We start from the raw sequence: 19,994 nt of genomic DNA, 5'->3' as shown, positions 1-19,994 counted from the left end.
AGTTATAGACTCGCCCACCAGTGGAACCAACTTATCTACCTCTATCTTATCTATGCCTTTCATAATTTTATATTTTTCTATAAGATCTCATCTCATTCTAAAATCCAGTGAGCAGTCCCAGACGACTCAATCTCACCACATGGGCTAACCCCCTCATTTCTGGAATAAATCTAGTCAACCTCCGCTGCACTGCTCCTAAACCAGTACTCCTTCCTCAAGTAAGGAGACCTGAGCTGCACGCAGTACTCCAGATTCAGTCTCACCAGTACTTTGTACAGTAGCAGCATAACCTCCCTGCTCCTAAATTCAATCCCTCTAGAAATGAAGGCCAACATTCCATTTGCCCTCTTGATAACCTGCTGCTACTGCAAACCAACCTTTTGCAATTCACTCACAAGCCCATCTGCAGGGCAGAATGCAGCAATTGCTTGCCATTTAAATAATCTGATCCTCAATTTTTCCTTCCAAAAGTGGATAATCTCACATTTACCAACATTGCACTCCATCTGCCAGACCCGTCCTCACTCTGTAGACTGTCTGTACCCTCTGCACAATTTGCTTTTCCACTCAATTTAGTGTCCAACTTAGATGAACAGGAAGATTATTGAGGTAGAACAATAATTTTGTTGAGCAATTCAACATTTCTATTTTTCAAAGAACTTTTGTGTTTAAACATGGTGGAGAAAATCTAAAAAAAATCTTGCAGAAGGCTCAACATTTTAAGGTAACAATTTGGTGTTTATTGACAAAACAGTGAATGGCGTAAAAGTTATTCTGCTAAGTTATATACTTATTAATTAAATCTAAAATAATGCATTCATTTAAAGTGTCCTACCTAATCTTCCTCTGTTCAAGGTGCTGTTGGTACCTGTATTCAGTCTCAGGTCTTGTTCCTGCTGAAGACGTTGAATCATGTTGTCCAATGGACTGACTTCATGGTTTGCTTGTTGACTAAGAACTTGGTTCAACCCTAAAAGTGGCAAACAGAAAACCCAAGAGACAAAGCAAAAATAGATTCTTTTAATCATTATACAAATAAACAAAGTGTTACGAATACAGTAAATGTTAGATATCAAATGGTTCAATATAATTTTCTTCATCAATTGTATTATACTCCACACAAGTTAAATGGACTTAATCCTAATTATTCAAATAAGTGTTTTCAATGTGAGAAAGAAATAGGGAGTTTTTTGTATTTAGTGTGGTCTTGTGAAAAAGTGGAAAGGTTTTGGAATGAACTGAGTTTATTATTAGGGCAAATTATGAAGATAAAATATACCAAAGGATCCAAGAATATTTTTACTTGAGATATTTATGAAAAGGATATAAGATTGAAATTGAACAAATACCAAGAGAAATGTCTAGGATAACATGGAAAGATGATCGAGAAGTGTTATTAATTAGATGGTATAATGAAATGCAAAATTGTATTCTTTTGGAAAAAATTACATATAGTTTAAGGAATAGAGTTGAAAATTTTTTATTGTATTTGGAAACCATATATAGATTTTATGGTTAATTTTCTGTCCACCTCTTCTTTCTTATCCACTCCTCTTAATTAGTAACTTTTAATAACAATTAATGATTGTCTACACTAATATTATTGCATATTAAATGGTAGGTGTTTCTTTCCTTTTCTTACTTTTGGGTGGGGGATGGGGAGAAAAATATAAAAGAACTTTTTTTGTATAATTGGCTATGGATATTTGATTAATGCTTTATTAATTTTTTCCTGTAATGATGCAAACAATTAAATATTTTTTTAAAATAAACACCATCAGAACCTTTGGTCAAAGGAGATTTTCCAAAGTTAATTACTCACTGCAAGAATCTCTATTTTCAATACTATCCCAAATATCAGCTCTTGGCAGAACAAAAGTATTTTTTTCAATATTATATATGCAACATTTGAAAATGTTTACATTTACTGTTAAATTTAGCAAATACCCTGGAATGCATTGCTTTCTGTGTTTTTACCTTAACAAGGACAATCAGAACCACATATTCTAAAGACTCAAGTGCAGTGACTATAATTTCAGTATTACATGATAAAAGCGAATTTAAATTCCTGGGTGTCACTATCTCAGAGGACCGTTTCTGGACCCAACATACTAATGTCATTGTGAAGAAAGCATGTCAGCACATCTAGCTCCTCAGGAGTTTGTGGAGTTAAACACCACGCTGGAGAAACTTAGCAGGTCAAACAGTGTACTTTACATAGCAAAGATAAAGATACATAACTGACGTTTTGGGCTCGAGTCCCTTCATCAAGGTATGGAAAAATGTCGGCAGGCATCCAAACAAAAAGGTAAAGGGTGGGGGGGGGTGGAAAGCATGGTCCCTAAGGCAGAAGGTAAATGGTGGAGAAAGGAGGGAGGGCACAGCAGCAAGCAGGGGAAAGGAGGGATGACTAGATGAAAAGAGAGGGAAGGGAGAGCTGAGGGAAAGAAAACAGGGGGAAGAAAATTAGCGTAGTTAGCAGAAGCCAGAGAAGTCTATGTTAATGCCATCCAGCTGGAGAGTGTCCAGACAGAAAACCAGGTGTTGCTCCTCCTATTTACAGGTGGTCTTGAAGGGATAGTACATGAGGCCATGGATAGACATGTGAGTATGGGTGTGGGACGCAGACAGAAATGGTTGGCAATATTTTGGGGTAATATTAAGGTACTTATTTAATTTCTTTTGTAAAACGCTCCATTATAACATTATAATAATATTATATTATGTAGTGTTGGGGTAATTAGGGGTTTTTTTAGGGGGGAGGGAGGGGAAGGGGATAAATATACTACTAATTTACTAAAGTATGGTTAAGTACTTTATCAATATATCTTTGTAATAGGGGACTTTGGTTTTTTTAATAATTGTTTGTATATTTTTAATAATATAAATAAAGTTGTTAAAAAAAAAAGAAATGGTTGGCCACTGGGAGGTCCCTGTCACTGATGTGACCAGAGCAAAAAGTGCTCAGCGAAATGATCTCCCACCCCGCGCCAGTATCTCCTGAGAGGAAGCCACAAGGGGAGCTCTGGATTTAGTAAATCACTCCTTGCTTCACTCGAAAGGTCTGCTTGGGGCCCCAAATGGCAGTGAGGAAAGAGGTGTGGCCAAGCGTGGCAACTCCTGTGGCTATGAGGGAAGGTGCCGGGTGGAGGCAATTGGTGGTAAGGGATGAGTGCACAAGGGAATCACAGAAGGCAGAGAGGGGAAGGTGCGTCTGGTCGTGGGATCCTATTGTAATGCTGGAAATTCCCGAGGATGATGTGTTGGATGCAGAGTCTGGTGGGGTGAGAGGTGAGGGTAAGGGGGAATCCTGTGTTTGTTGCACTTAGTGGTAGAAGAGTGGGAAAGAAGTTGATGGTGGTCGAGGGGAAGTGGCGTTTGTGGAAGGCAACGGGCATTTCAGATGATCTGGATTGGAAAAAAGGCCTCATCTTGGGAACAGATGTAGTGGAGACAAAGAAATTGCAAGAAGGAAATAGAAGGGGACTGTGTGTGTGAGGACAGTTTTACTTCCAGGAGTTTGTAGAGGTTCAGTTTGACATCAGAAACCTTGGCCAACTTCTACAAATGTGTAGTGGAAAGTGTCCTGAAGGACTACATGGGGCCATCAATACCTCTGAGCAGAAACCTTTACCATGGGAGGTGGAGATAGCTCAGTACATCACAGGCAAAACCCCACCCACCATCAAGAAATTCTATATGGAACACTGTCGTCGGAGAGCGACAGCAATCATCAGGGATCTAAACCACGCAAGATATTCTGTTTTTGTTGCAGAAAAGCAGTATAGATTGCCACAAGACTTGTTCTACCAGGATCAGAAACAGTTGCTACACCATCAAACTCGTAAATAACTGACTCAATCAGACTCATTTATGGACTCTTTATTTTGCACACTACTTTTTACTGAGTTTTATTCTTTTCGGTCTTTGCAGAGCTAGTTTGTATACATTTCTTTTTTTGTTTACATTTTTCTCTTTCGTATATGTATCTTTTTCTTCATAACTTGCACTCCCAATAAGTAGAAATACTGCTTGGTTCTGTAGTCATGCATGTACTCTGACAATAAATTTGAACTTGACTAAACATAATGCACTTTTTCAAAATATTGACACAATGATTTCTTGGTGAAAACATTATATTCCAATGTCCAGAGCTGTATTGACATTCACTTCATGACTTTATTTGCAATCTGAATTTTTTTTTTTAAATGACTGATTTCAGTTTGTAACATTACATTCTCAGAATCTTGGCTCATTTTTCCATTTCCCCTGGTGCACAAGTTTAGCCTTACCTGTGGCAGAAACACCCATTTGTGGAATGAGTTGATCATCTTTACAGTTCTCCCGGCCAGGTACCAGTCTCTGGTATTTTGGTGGGTGTGGGTTACCATCCACATCCACCAGAAACGGAGGCGGCATAAGATGCGGCGCTTGCTGTGTCTGCTCATCCAGGACGTAGTTGTTGGCATCACGAATTAAGGGTCGATAATCCGTGTGGAAAAACATCTGATCAGAAATCTGCAGCAGATTTCAAAAGGTTTCAGCGTTTCATTTTAAGAATTTATTGCATCTTTTTTTTCTTTAAACTTGAAAGCTCCATGGCAGTTTTCTAGAATTTTAATGCCAAATATTTTTTTTTGCCAGCAATCCAAATTTCAATTTCTGAAAAGAATTACAATGACGAGAGTATAGCCTTTTATTTACAAGTTTCCATCATGCCCCATATTTTCACGGCATTTGGAATGAGATACAAATAGCCCCGTGGTTCAATCTGAAAAATTCATTTTATTTCTTTCTATGATAATAGAAGAAAATGTGAGGAGTTTCTCAATGCTGCCCCACTATTCAATACACTGTGCCCTCCAAAATATTTGGGACAGATACTTTTTCTTTCCTTTATTTCCCCCTGAAATGAGGGGATTATGCATAAAAAAAGTGCTGCAATTTGTACATGGTCAAACCAAAATGTTTCACTTACATATGAAATATGATTGACAAATAACCTTGAATAAAATCTGGAATGTGCACTTTAATCACATATGAATTGCTTCATAGCAACTGTATAACTGTGGAGCACAGGGGCAAATTAAGGAAAAAAGTGTCTTTGTCCCAAACATTATGGAGGGCACTGTATTCATAGCTTTTGTGCCCAGAGATTCTCTGCCCTCTGCAAGAAAAAAATTCTAAACTTTTTAGTCTTAAATGAGTGCTCCTTCCGATTCTGTGATCGTATCTTATCATCCAAAATTCTCCAACCCATGAAAATATATCGAACCCAACTTATTCTGATTTTACTTCAGATTTCCCACATCTGTAGATTTTTGTTGATTGATTTCCTTCCCAGCTGGGGTAGGAAATGGGGCATCTTTGCTTTAAGAGTAAAGGATAATTATTCAGCAATTTATTATCAGTTCAGAAAATCACTGGCTCAGCTGGGAGCAACAAGATGTCCACAGCCAGGTGGTACCAGTGAGGGAATAAAGTTTGGAAGAGAAACAGTTAAATTACACACTGTTGGATATTCAATGATTGCTTTATGTTCCGAAGCAGAATCACCTGAATTAATCACCGGAAAGGGAGACTTATTTTATTCCTTACGTCAATCATCCATTAATTAATTTTTCTATTAAAGACTGCAGCACACCAGAATGACTAACGCTCTTTTGGTTGGTCTTGCCACAACATAATTTTAAATTTTGTTGTTGAAAACTTATTAAAATGTTCCAAGTCATTTTCAACCAAAAACCTGTTAATAACTATTCATTTTTTCTGATATTAATGTAATAAATCAAATTATTCCTTATGGTAAACCACTTGTTAGCAGTATTATACTATTATGCATTTTGGATCCATTTATTTGCCTGGCATACTTTTCACTTTACTCCTTCTTGATCTAGTCATTTACCTTTGGACCCTCAGAAAATTCTTCAAATTTATCTTTTCCAAGAGACTGGCCTTCTAGCTCCCCGTGCCTATTCATAATAAACTCATGACCAGCCACCAGGTTCTTTATTAATTGATATTGCCAAGCATTTAATGTCAGGTGCTATTTCCTGACATTGGTAAATCTGCCATAATCATCTCTCCTCTAAAAATTCTGATTATGTTTACCTTGCTGCACCTGCAGTAGATTTCAATATCTGTATCCATCTAACATAAACATAACATAACAATTACAGCACGGAAACAGGCCATTAGGCCCTTCTAGTCCGCACCGAACCAAACACTCCTCTCTAGTCCCACCTATCTGCAAATGACCATAACTCTCCACCTTCTTCTCATCCATATACCTGTCCAGCTTTTTCTTAAATAATAAAATTGACTCTGCCGCCACTATTTCTCCCGGAAGCTCATTCCACACCGCTACCACTCTCTGAGTAAAGAAGTTCCCCCTTATGTTACCTCTAAACCTCCGCCCTTTAACTCTCAACTCATGTCCTCTTGTTTCAATCTCTCCTACTCTTAACGGAAATAGTCTATCCACATCCACTCTGTCTATCCCTTTCATAATCTTAAATACCTCTATCAAATCCCCTCTCAACCTTCTACGCTCCAAAGAATAAAGACCTAATCTGCCCAATCTCTCCCTGTACTCTAGATGCTTAAACCCAGGTAACATTCTAGTAAATCTTCTCTGCACTCTCTCCACTCTGTTTATATCCTTCCTATAATTAGGCGACCAGAACTGCACACAGAACTCTAAATTAGGCCGCACCAACGCCTTATACAATCTCAACATCACTTCCCAACTCCTATATTCCATGCAATGATTGATAAAGGCCAGCATACTAAAAGCCTTCTTCACCACCCTATTCACACGAGTTTCTACTTTCAGGGAACGATGTACCGTTACTCCTAAATCCTTCTGCTCTTCTGTATTCATCAATGCTCTCCCATTTACTACGTATGTCTTGTTCTGATTCTTCTTACCAAAATGAAGCACCTCACACTTATCAGCATTAAATTCCATCTGCCATTTTTCAGCCCACTTTTCTAAGCAGCCCAAATCCCTCTGCAATCCTTGAAAACCTTCTTCATTATCCACTATTCCACCTATCTTAGTATCGTCTCCATATTTACTAATCCAATTCACCACCCCAACATCTAGATCATTAATGTATATAACGAACAACAATGGGCCCAAGACAGATCCCTGAGGCACACCACTGGTCACCGGCCTCCAACCTGACAGACAATTTTCCACTACCACTCTCTGGCCTCTCCCTTTCAGCCAATGTTCAATCCATTTGACTATCTCAAAATTATACCTAAAGACTGCACCTTCCTAACTAACCTTCCATGTGGTACCTTATCGAAGGCCTTACTGAAGTCCATATGGACAACATCCACCGCGCTACCCTCATCCACATTCCTAGTCACCTCTTCAAAAAATTCAATCAGATTGGTCAAACAGGACCTTCCGCCCACAAATCCATGTTGAGTGCTCCTGATCAGACCCTGTCTATCCAGATATTTATAAGTACTATCTCTAAGAACTTTCTTAATTAATTTACCTACCACAGACGTCAAACTTACAGGCCGATAATTGCCAGACTTCCTCCTTCAACCCTTTTTAAATAACGGAACCACATGCGCAATACCCCAATCCTCCGGCACTATCCCCATCTCTAATGACATTTGGAAAATTACAGTCAGACCCTCTGCTATTTCCTCCTTTACTTCTCTCAATGTCCTGGGGAAGATCCCATCTGGTCCCGGAGACTTATCCACCTTTATATTCCTCAAAAGCCCTAACACTACATATTTCGTAATCACTATAATCTCAATATTTACCCAATTTGCCTTTTTTATCTCACATATCCCAATATCCTTCTCCTTGGTGAATACTGAAGAAAAGAAACTGTTCAATATCTCCCCCATTTCTCTAGGCACCACACACACTTTTCCGCTCTGATTCTCTAAGGGACCAATTTTGTCTCTCGCTTTCCTTTTACCATTAACATATTTGTAGAACCCTTTTGGATTAATTTTCACCCTGCTTGCTATAGTCTCCTCGTACCTTCTTTTAGCTTTCCTAATTCCTCTCTTAAGATTCCTCTTACATTCAAACATCTCCTTAATTCCATGCTTCTTATACCTAATGTACCCCTCCCTTTTTCTTCAAACCAACTTTCCAATATTCCTTGAAAACCATGGCTCTCTCAAACCTTTTGCCCCTCCTTTTAACCTAACAGGAACATAAAGCATTTGCACTCTCAAAATCTGATCTTTAAAAGACTTCCATCTCTCTACTACATCCTGCCTATAAAACAAATTGTCCCAATACACACCCTGTAAGTCCTTTCGCATCTCCTCAAATCTAGCTTTTCCCCAATCAAAAACCTCAACCCTTGGCCCTGACTTATCTCTTTCCATAATGACATTGAAGCTGATGGCATTATGATCACTGGACCCGAAGTGCTCGCCAACACTAACCTCTGTCACTTGACCCATCCCATTTGCCAACAGTAGATCTAACACTGCTCCTTCTCTGGTCGGCACCTCTACATATTGTTGTAAAAAACTATCTTGCACACATTTCACAAACTCTAACCCATCCAGCCCTTTCACAGAATGTGTTTCCCAATCTATATGTGGAAAATTAAAATCTCCCACAATTACAACCCTGTGCTTATCACAAATATCCACTATCTCCCTACAGATTTGCTCCTCTAGGTCTTGGTCCCCTCCGGGTGGTCTATAATACACCCCTACAAGTGTAACCTCTCCTTTCCCACTCCTCAGTTCCACCCAAATAGCCTCCGTGGACGAGCCCTCTTAATCTCTCCTGCCTAAGCACCGCTGTAATATTCTCCCTGACAAGCAATGCAACACCACCTCCTCTAGCCCCTCCGACTCTATCACACCTAAAGCAACGGAACCCAGGGATATTCAGCTGCCAATCACATCCCTCCTGCAACCATGTCTCACTAATCGCTACCACATCATACTTCCAGGTATCAATCCACACCTTCAGCTCATCCACCTTTTTTTACAATACTCCTGGCATTAAAATATATGAATTTCAGAGATTTCCCAATTCTTAATCCCTGTTTTCCCTCATCTTTAATAACAACATTATTTCCTTTTCCTGCCAATTGCCCTTCATCTTCTTCCAGAGCATTTCCTTTCTCTATCACCTGCCCATCCATATTCAAATACTACAAACTTTCTTTGCATTCTAACCTTCTCCTTATTGCTCTGTACTATTTTGCTCCCTCCCCGCAAACATTCTAGTTTAAAGGATCCTGAGTAGCCCTAGCAAATACCCCTGCCAGGATTTATAATTCTACAATCCTTAAACATTCGACAATAGTACCATCTACAAAGCCATTTCCATCAAGGACAATTAACCAGAAACTTTTAATAGAAATAACCTCAAAATAACCTGAAAATGTAAGTGAGCGGACTGAAAATTCTGTGCAAGCCCTTCCAACACACCAAGAAGACACAAGAATTAAATACATGTGGAATGATTCTCTCTCCAACAATATGAATGTTTATGCTATCCAAGACAAGGTTGCTCTCTTCACCAGAACTGCTGTGTGCATAATAACCAAAATGCAAAGCCTGCAGAACCTTTACCATCAGGAAGTACAAAGGCAGCAGTTGCAGTGGAATGCCACCACCTCCAGATTTCTCTCCAGTCACACAAAATCCTGATCTGGAAATATTCTGCCAGTTCTTTACTGGTGTTGGGTGTTCCTCACCCTGTAGCATTATGTCAAAGAAACTACATCAGTTCACAAAATCATCTCATCATCAATTCAAAGCCACTCCAGGATGAACAGCAAATCCTCCTCTTAAAGTCCTAGCATTATCTCCTATAGTATCTCTCAACACCGTCAAATTTTTGTCCTATTTCAACCCTTCACAAATGCTCCCATGCACATATATACTGAAGATATTCAGTTCTACCTCACCACCACCATCAGCTCAGTTGATTAGACAAGCCAAAACATTACTCCAAATATTGGGAAGATTAATTCCACTCTGTCCATAACATAAACTTCGTTCTGTTGTTGTCCGACAATTTCAAAAATTAAATTATACTTGACCCATATCAGACCCTTTGATAAGCTTTGGAATACTATTTGCTAAACCATATTTCTATCTCTTGCCCAACTTCAAGGCGTTACCTAAATACAAGTAGCTGTCACAATAAAGAAAGCAGTTATACAGTCAAACCATATGAAGTAGGAGTAAAACATGAAAGTCTGCAGACACTGTGATTGAAGTAAAAATACAATGCTGGAGAAACTCAGCAGGTCAAAAAGATAAAGATACATAACCAACGTTTCAGGCTTGAGCCCTTCATCGAGGTATGACAATTAGAAATAAAGAAACAGATGTGCAAGTCATAATTTTTTCTGTTTGGTTCATTCACTTCAAGACACACCAAATAAATAAGATTTTTTCATTGTTTCTTCAGATTCAATGATGGTACTATCCAAGGATTTTGAGTTCAAATCTCCAAAACAAGCTCATCTGTCAAGGAAAGGCAGATTGTGTAACAAAAGTGGATAACTTATCCATGTATTTTTCTGTCCTCCAGCTGTCTACCCACATAAAAAGCCAAAAGAAAGGCGATTCACTTACATATGAAATATGAGCAGGAGGAGGCCATCCGGCCCATCGAGCCTGCTCCGCATTCAATAAGATCATGGCTGATCTGATCATTGACTCAACTCCACCTCCCTGCCTTGTCCCCATATCCCTTAATTCCTTTTTTTAATGTAAAAATCTATCTAACTGAACCTTAAATATGTTTAATGAAGTAGCCTCAACTGCTGCCCTGGGCAGAGAATTCCACAGATTAACTACTCTCTAGGAAAAACAGTTTTTCCTCATCTCTGTCTTAAATCTACTCCACTGAATCCTGAGGCTATCTCCCCTAGTTCTGGTCTCATCTACCAGTGAAAACAATTTTCTTACTTCTATCTTATCTATCCCTTTCATAATTTTATATCTTTCAATAAGATCTCCTCTCATACTTTTGAATTCGAGTGAGTATAATCCCAGGCAATTTAGTCTCTCCTCGTAGGTCAAATCCCTCATCTCCAGGATCAACCTGGTGAACATTCTCTGGACTGCCTCCAAGGCCAGTCTATTCTTCCTTAAGTATGGAGAGCAGAACTGCACACAGTACTCCAGGTGCGGCCTCACCAGTACCTTGAACAGTTGCAGCATGACCTCCCTGCTCTTGAATTCAATTCCTCTAGCAATGAAGGCCAACATTCCATTTGCCTTCTTAATAACCTGTTGTACCTGCAACCCATCTTTCTGCGATTCATACACAAATACTTCCAAGTCCTTCTGCACAGCCTGCTGCAGTTATTCACCATTTAAATAATAATCTGCTTTTCTATTTTTCCTACCAAAGTGGATGACCTCGCATTTACCAACACTGTACTCCATCTATCAGACCTTTGCCCACTCACCTAATTTAACTATGTCCTTCTGCAGCCTCTCCACATCTGCTGTACACTTTGCTTTTCCATTCAATTTAGTACCATCCACAAACTTGGTTCCACTACACTCTGTCCCCTCTTCCACATCATCAATGTAAATGATGAACAACTCCAGGCCCAGAACCGACCCCTGCGGCCCCCCCATTTACCACTGTCAGAAAAACACCCATTTATCCCGACTCTCTGCCTTCTGTCAGTTAACCAATCCTCAGTCCACGCCAATATACTTCCCCCAATTCCATTCATCTGTATCTTATTGATAAGACTCGAGCAGCACCTTATCATACACCTTCTGGAAATCCAAATATACATCAACCTGTTCCCCTCTATAAACCACACCCATTATATCCTCAAAGAAGTCCAGCAAGTTTGTCAAACAAGACCTGCCCTTGCTGAATCCATGCTGCATCAGCCTGATGGAACCCTTTTGTTCTAAATGTCTTGCTATTTCATCCTTCATGATAGCTTCAATTATTTTCCTGACTGCAGATGTTAAGCTAACTGGCTGATAGTTACCTGTCTTCTGCCTACATCCTTTTTAAAAAGTGGTATGACATTTGCTGTCTTCCAAACTGCCGGGACCTGTCCAGAATCCAGGTAATTTTGGAAAATGACTACCAACGCATCGACTATAACTCCCACCATTTCCTTCAGTACCCCAGGATGCATCCCATCAGGACCAGGGGATTTGTCCACTTTCAGTCCCATTAGTTTGCTCATCACCATCTCCTTTGTAACAATTATTTTATCGAGGCCCTCACCTCCCTTTGCACTCCTATCACCACTCTTTGGCATGCTGGACCTGCCTTTCACTGTGAAGACTGACACAAAATACAAATTGAAAATGTCAAACAACAAAAGACCAGAGTTTTTGCAATGTTGCAGATTCAAAGATTTAGAAGATGTTCATAACTAAAACAAGCAGGATGAATTTGTTGAAGTAAATTATTTCTGTAAAACATCATACCTTGTCATATTTACTACTCGAGCCAAAACCAAAAATAAGAAGGTGCCCATGGGAATCAGTACATGCGAAATGCTGTCCATCAGGGGAGCATTTGCAGTCAAATACAGCTCCATGTCCCTGGCCTTCAATCTGAAACAAAAAAAAATTTTAAATATATAGAGTATATAAAAATAGGAATGAAAACACACCAAGTGAATAAATCCTATACATTGTGCACAAAGGACAGCTAACCACTATTAGACTCCCACACCTTACATATTTTTGATAGATAATAATATCCCCCATCCATAAAAGTACATTTTGTATCCATGTCTACCAAAACTTATTTCACAATTATTCTAAAAGAAGCTGAGACAAAAGACAACAGCACAACAGCCACAGAATCAAGATAATTTTGTCTTTTAAATATTAAGATTCAATTTTATTGTGTGGGCCAAAACTCAATATTCATTTTAAATGCATGCCTCTAGCTATTCGTTAAGAACAGGCAGAACAGAGCATATAGCATTTCAACTGCATGCCTCTACACTAATCGTCACGTGACTTGACAGGCTTTAAATAGATCTGGAATCTTGAAATTGCTGACCTAATGTACTGACAACAAAATGCATATTTGCATTTGAAGTGATTATTGAATGGATGAGGCAGAAGGAAGATTTTAAGAGTTACACAGGTCCAAATAGTCCTTTGCAGGGTTTGGACTATTCAGCAAGCTATAAAATAATGAAACTATACTGAGAGCATTTTATTTCACAGCAAGATTCAATATTCTAAAAACTGCAGGTGTGTGCCACATAACGTTCGTTTGGGCAATGTCCAACTGCATACATGTCCACAGTCCCCTAAGGTTATTATAGAGCTCAGAAATCCCAATTGGAAAACAGAACGTAGCTATCATAACTGGATGTAGTGAACACAATAGGTTCCCGCACGCAGCACGTGTATCTCATGTCTCTTGTATACAAAGCGACTGCACTACCAGGCGTATAATGGTACAGTACATAGGTAACCTATAATACACAGGTCTTGATAGTCATAATTAATGTCTATGTTACTGGCTTATGTTCTGCACTTTTTATTTTTATTTTAATGTGAACTTTCCCTACAATTTGTGCATCCAATCTTGGGTTTCATGCGTCCCATGAGAGTTGTAGCTTTACTAAGTATATACTAAGTACTAAGTACTAAGCAGCTCAGACAGCAAAGTCCTCCTCAGCGACAAGATCTCCATCCTCAACCGATGGTCAGAACACTTCCAATCTCTTTTCAGTACCAACCGCTCAGTCCAAGAATCCACCTTGCTCCAGCTCCCTCAACAGCCCCTAAGGCTAGAGCTGGATGAGGTCCTCACCCGGGAAGAGACATATAAGTCAATTGAACAACTGAAAAGTGGCAAAGCAGCAGGTATGGATGGAATTCCCCCCAGAGGTCTGGAAGGCTGGCGGCAAAACTCTGCATGCCAAACTGCATGAGTTTTTCAAGCTCTGCTGGAACCAAGGAAAGCTGCCTCAGGACCTTCGTGATGCCATCATTATCACCCTGTACAAAAACAAAGGTGAGAAATCAGAATGCTCAAACTACAGGGGAATCACGCTGCTCTCCATTGCAGGCAAAATCTTCGCTAGGATTCTCCTAAATAGAATAATACCTAGTGTCGCCAAGAATGTTCTTCCAGAATCACAGTACGGCTTTCGCGCAAACAGAGGAACTACTGACATGGTCTTTGCCCTCAGCCAGCTCCAAGAAAAGTGCAGAGAACAAAACAAAGGACTCTACATCACCTCTGTTGACCTCACCAAAGCCTTCGACACCGTGAGCAGGAAAGGGCTTTGGCAAAAACTAGAGCGCCTTGGATGCCCCCCAAAGTTCCTCAACGTGGTTATCCAACTGCATGAAAACCAACAAGGTCGGGTCAGATACAGCAATGAGCTCTCTGAACCCTTCTCCATTAACAATGGCGTGAGGCAAGGCTGCGTTCTCGCACCAACCCTCTTTTCAATCTTCTTCAGCATGATGATGAAACAAGCCACGAAAGACCTCAACAATGAAGACGCTGTTTACATCCGGTACCGCACGGATGGCAGTTTCTTCAATCTGAGGCGCCTGCAAGCTCACACTAAGACACAAGAGCAACTTGTCCGTGAACTACTCTTTGCAGACAATGCCGCTTTAGTTGCCCATTCAGAGCCAGCTCTTCAGCGCTTGACGTCCTGTTTTGCGGAAACTGCCAAAATGTTTGGCCTGGAAGTCAGCCTGAAGAAAACTGAGGTCCTCCATCAGCCAGATCCCCACCATGACTACCAGCCACCCCACATCTCCATCGGGCACATAAAACTCAAAACGGTCAACCAGCTTACCTATCTCGGCTGCACCATTTCATCGGATGCAAGGATCGACAACGAGATAGACAACAGACTCGCCAAGGCAAATAGCGCCTTTGGAAGACTACACAAAAGAGTCTGGAAAAACAACCAACTGAAAAACCTCACAAAAATTAGCGTATACAGAGCCGTTGTCATACCCACACTCCTGTTCGGCTCCGAATCATGGGTCCTCTAACGGCATCACCTACGGCTCCTAGAACGCTTCCACCAGCGTTGTCTCCGCTCCATCCTCAACATTCATTGGAGCGACTTCATCCCTAACATCGAAGTACTCGAGATGGCAGAGGCCGACAGCATCGAATCCATGCTGCTGAAGATCCAACTGCGCTGGGTAGGTCACGTCTCCAGAATGGAGGACCATCGCCTTCCCAAGATCGTGTTATATGGCGAGCTCTCCACTGGCCACTGTGACAGAGGTGCACCAAAGAAGAGGTACAAGGACTGCCTAAAGAAATCTCTTGGTGCCTGCCACATTGACCACCGCCAGTGGGCTGATATCACCTCAAACTGTGCATCTTGGCGCCTCACAGTTCGGCGGGCAGCAACCTCCTTGAAGAAGACCGCAGAGCCCACCTCACTGACAAAAGACAAAGGAGGAAAAACCCAACACCCAACCCCAACCAACCAATTTTCCCCTGCAACCGCTGCAACCGTGTCTGCCTGTCCCACATCGGACTTGTCAGCCACAAACAAGCCTGCAGCTGACGTGGACATTTACCCCTCCATAAATCTTCGTCTGCGAAGCCAAGCCAAAGAAAAAGAAAGAATGTCCAAATCGCACAACATCTTATTTCACAGAATGTACCATGACTGTACATTCGCTACGTGCGGTTTCATCTTTTATTCTCCAGGTTTCAAATGAAAGCACCAATGGAGAAAACAAACTAGAGTTGAACAGTATGGAAAAGCTCTTTGGCCCTAACAGGTCTGTACCAACCAAGTTGTTCACCCAAGCTGGTGTCATTTAGCTGCATTTGTCCTTATTCCACCAAACATTTCCATTCACGGAACTGTCTAAATGTATTTTTTTTTTTAATTTTGTCAGTTCATTCAATACATCCAGCACTCTTTGTATGATATCATTAATACTCAAGTCCCTTTTAAATCTTTCTACTCTCATCTTCAATCTATGACCTCTAGTTTTAGACTCCTCTATCCTGGGGGAAAAAAATTGTCACCATTCACCTTATCTATACATCTCATGATTTTATATATCACTGTTAGATCATCCACAGCTTCCTCTATTTTAGCTTCAATTTTATTCATTTCTTCTTTAAAAATCTTTTTCTTGTCTTTAAATCTTTCTTCTTCTGAACTTGACATTTCTTCTTCACTTCCACACTCTTCTAAGTCCTCTTCCACTGGAGAAGTGAAACCTTCCTGTTCTGAGGTGGAAACACCAGAATGGCTCTTTAAGAGATGTGATGTTTTTTCCCCCAATTTTTTCCATCTCTGCAACATTTATGTCCAACTTCTCACGCATGCGCAGTGCAATTTTAACTTTTCCCCCGGGCACCGTAAAGAGACCTCCAGAGGAAGGTCCCTCCATTGGCTCCTCACTGGTGAATCCAGAACCAACTTCAGCTGCCTGCTTCATCGACAAGGTAGGCCCAACTTCTCTTTTTTTTTTAATTCTCTTCCGATTTTTTCCATTGGTGTTACCTTTGTAGCTTTTTCTTTTTTTTCTTCTGTTAATCACTTTAAAATAACTTTAGAGTAGTTTTTATAAAATTAACTTTTCTTACTATGTACTTTTTTCAGTTAATCCCACAGGAGTCGGTAGGTTGTGTGGTGCTCCTGAACAGCATCATGTGAAGTCCCCTCCCTCAGCCTCCTCCAGAAATAAATTTGAATCTATCCACCCTGACCTTATAACTTAAGCATCCCAGTCCTGGGAACTTCTCAAGGTTGCCCACACTCCCTATCTGCCTGCATTTATCTGGCTGTAGATCCTGCTAACCTTCTGTGTTGGGAGTCAGAGATCAAGACATTGAAGGTGTCTGGCAGCATTGTTCCTCTGCTGTGGGTCCTAACAGACTATGAAAAAAAGCAAAGCTGGAAAAAGAGCTTTGCCTTGTGCTAAATCCTTTAGGGGTTTGGTAAAAATATTTGCATCTGATATCAAAATAATAAATGCTATTCAAACATCAAGATAAAATAATTTTTTTAATTAAGTGAAATAATTTAAAAAGATGACCCTAGAAATTGGATTACATGATCCAATTTGTTTCCAGTGTTGAGAAATCCAAAATTTCATTAATCTACAGTACATATGATTTTGAAATATATTTAAGATGAAATTTTGATAAATTCCTAGATTGGACCATGTGTTTCTTGTCACAGTACATCTTAGCAGACCAGACATCTTTCCTGCAAAAGATCAACAATTAATATCATCAATCATTGTATAAAACCAGATTCACACCATACCAATGAAATATGGAACATCTCTCTTTAATTGTGCATCTTCTGTCATTGTCACTGCAGTAAATTGAAGTCGATAGAGAAGCTAAAGACTTTGTGGAATGGCAATCACAACCTTCATGAAAATTTTGCTCTGGATTGAAAAAATTCTGTTTCAGTATTTTTCATGTATATGCTCTCAAAATCTTGTGGTGATCCAGAATAAAATTCTAAGAACTGAAGTTTATTGTTGTGAAGGGTGGACGGATTGGCAGTTAGAAAAAGGGATGGTGCTGGTTGAACTTTTTGTTCAGCATTGCTCAAGTCTTGCTTATGAAAGTGTGCATGGCTATTACCCTGCATAACCATTCAGCCCAGACAAGAATAAAAAGTTCCCAAGATGAAAATCTGAAGTAGGCATTGAAGATAAAACTTTCAGAAGAACAGACTGTTTACAGAAACCTTTTTTGTGATTTCTGTTTGATATGCTACAATATATCAAGTGAATCATTGCATTCAATTATAGCCATTCTATTTTTCATTTAGGGATCGCAAAGATTTTTATTTTTTAATATATTGTATGAACATTTACTCCAAACTATTTTATATCCAAAACTGACAATGAAATAAGCTATACACAAGATATCTCTAACAATCAAAAGCAACAAGACAACATATTACTATCACTTTAAACATGCTACAAACAATAATGGTTTTAGTTGGAAAGGGTAATAGGTTAAATCAATTTTAATATAAAAGTTAAGAAACAAATTTTCATACCATATTGAAATAGGATCGAATTTTTACTCCTCTTACTAGGTCCCAAACTATCACATTGCCATCATGTCCGGCAGAGAAGAGAACTCTGGGATCAAAGGGGTGTGGTTCAAGAACAAACACTTCATCTTCATGCCCCTGAAAAAAAAAATTGAATTTTCAGAATAGAGGAGGTCTTTCACTTTTATTTTTCTTTAAAAAAGTCAGTCAACATCTTTACTCCTGATGGGAGATGAGTCAGAAGGATTGCTTGAATTGTCACTGAGACAAAACAGATGGCAGATGCTGGAACCTCAAACAAAATAAGAGAAATGCTGGAAGAACTCACCAGGTCAAGCATCATCTGTGGGAGCAAAAGGTACAAGTTGGAGACACAATCTGAAGGAGGAACTCAGTGGGTCGAACAACGTCATTGGGAGAAAAAGAACTGCCAATATTCCAGGTCAGAACCCCTCATTAAGACTGATCTGACCTGCTGAGTCCTTCTACCTTCTCACCGTTTGCAAATCAATGTTTTAACTCAAGATCCTGAATCAGACTTGTCATCTTGCCTATTTTTCTGTCATCAGAAAACTTAACACCATTCCTTCAGCCAAGTAATTTACAGAAATTATAAGATTCATTTCAAAGAAGCTGCAGCATTCTCAGCAACTGTAGCTGACAGGTCAGAGACACCATAAAAGCAAAATAGAGGCATACAGTCTTGCAAAATTTAGTGGGAAGGCAGAGGTGCGGGACACTTTTAAAAGCCAATAGAAAACAACTGAAAAAACAGGAAGAGATAAAAGATTAAATATTAAGGAAAGCTAGCTAGTAACATAAAAGAGGATACCAAAGAGTTTTTTTCCCCCCAGATATATAAAGAGAAGATAGAGTGGACTGGACCACTGGACAATGATGGAGGAGAAGTGGTGATTGGGTACCAAGAAATGGTGGATGGACTGAATGGCCATTTTGAATTACTCTTCACTGTGGAACATGCCAGAGAGTCAGGGGGCAGAGTGAGTGTAGTGGCTAATACTATGGAGAAGGTGCTTGGGAAGCTGAAGGGGGTGAAGGTGGATGTCACCTGAACAAAGGACTACATCACAGGGTTCCAAAAGAGGGAGCTGGTAAGAATGTGAATGCATTACCAGTGATCTCTCAGGAATCACTAGAGACAGGGATTGTTCCAGAGGCAGGAAAATTGCAAATGTCACTTTACTCATTATAAAGGGAGAGAAGCAAAAGTCAGGTAATTACAGGTCAGTTAGCCTAATGTCAATAGCTACAAACATTCTCAAGTCCATTATTGAGGATGAATGAGGTTTCCGGGCACTTGAAAGCACAAGATAAAATAGGCTGAAGTCGGGGCATGGTTTACTTCAGGGAAGATTTTGCCTGACCAATCTGTTGGAATTCTTTGAAGAAATAATGAGCACATCAGACAAAGTGAGTCATATATTTAGATTTTCAGAAGGCCATTGTGAAAGTGGTGCACACGAGGCTACTAAATTAGATAGGAGCCCAGGGTATTATGGGAAAGGTACTAGTGAGGTTAGAAGATTGACTAACTGGAAAAAGGCAAACAATGGGAGTAAAGAGAATGTTTTCTGGCCAGCTGCCGGTGACTAGTGTGACTAGAGAGGTCAGTTACTTTTCCTGCTGCATGTAAATAGCTTCATTTGTTTTCAAACTGTCCCCCTAAACTCACATTCCACCTTAAGCAATCCCTTTGCCATAAGAGCTCTGTGATTGGTAAGGGATTGCTTAAGGTGGTATGTGAGTGGGAAGGGAAGGTTGAGAATCACTGCTCTAGACCCAATTGTTACTGAAATATTTTGCTTGAGAAAAATGGTCATCGGCCCAATTCCTTTGCAATTATGAAACCGTGCACATAACGAGTCAATTAGGTACAATGAAACAATGGTTTTCAAATCTTTTTCTTTCCATTCACATTCCACCTTAACCAATCCCTTACTAATCACAGAGCACTTATGGCATAGGGGTTAC

The 19,994-nt window shown here is 39.9% G+C and overlaps 1 protein-coding gene across 3 annotated transcripts in view; it reads right to left on the bottom strand.

Annotated features, from left to right (window-relative positions):
* phip (pleckstrin homology domain interacting protein) overlaps positions 1–19,994 on the bottom strand; it is a 258,235-nt gene that overhangs the window by 86,287 nt on the left and 151,954 nt on the right. For all 3 annotated transcript variants that reach the window (XM_069887423.1, XM_069887424.1, XM_069887425.1), the window contains 4 exons: positions 18,006–18,140; positions 12,439–12,567; positions 4,293–4,518; positions 836–970 (listed from right to left, as the gene is read on the bottom strand). In XM_069887423.1, coding sequence (XP_069743524.1) covers positions 836–970; positions 4,293–4,518; positions 12,439–12,567; positions 18,006–18,140 — 625 coding nt within the window. The remainder of the gene's footprint in view (positions 1–835; positions 971–4,292; positions 4,519–12,438; positions 12,568–18,005; positions 18,141–19,994) is intronic.

The sequence above is a fragment of the Narcine bancroftii genome, chromosome 6 (assembly GCF_036971445.1).
Source record: "Narcine bancroftii isolate sNarBan1 chromosome 6, sNarBan1.hap1, whole genome shotgun sequence".
In the NCBI taxonomy this organism is placed as follows: Eukaryota; Metazoa; Chordata; class Chondrichthyes; order Torpediniformes; family Narcinidae; genus Narcine; species Narcine bancroftii.
The sequence above is the reverse complement of the archived record's forward strand: the minus strand, read 5'-3'. Positions and strand labels throughout refer to the sequence as shown.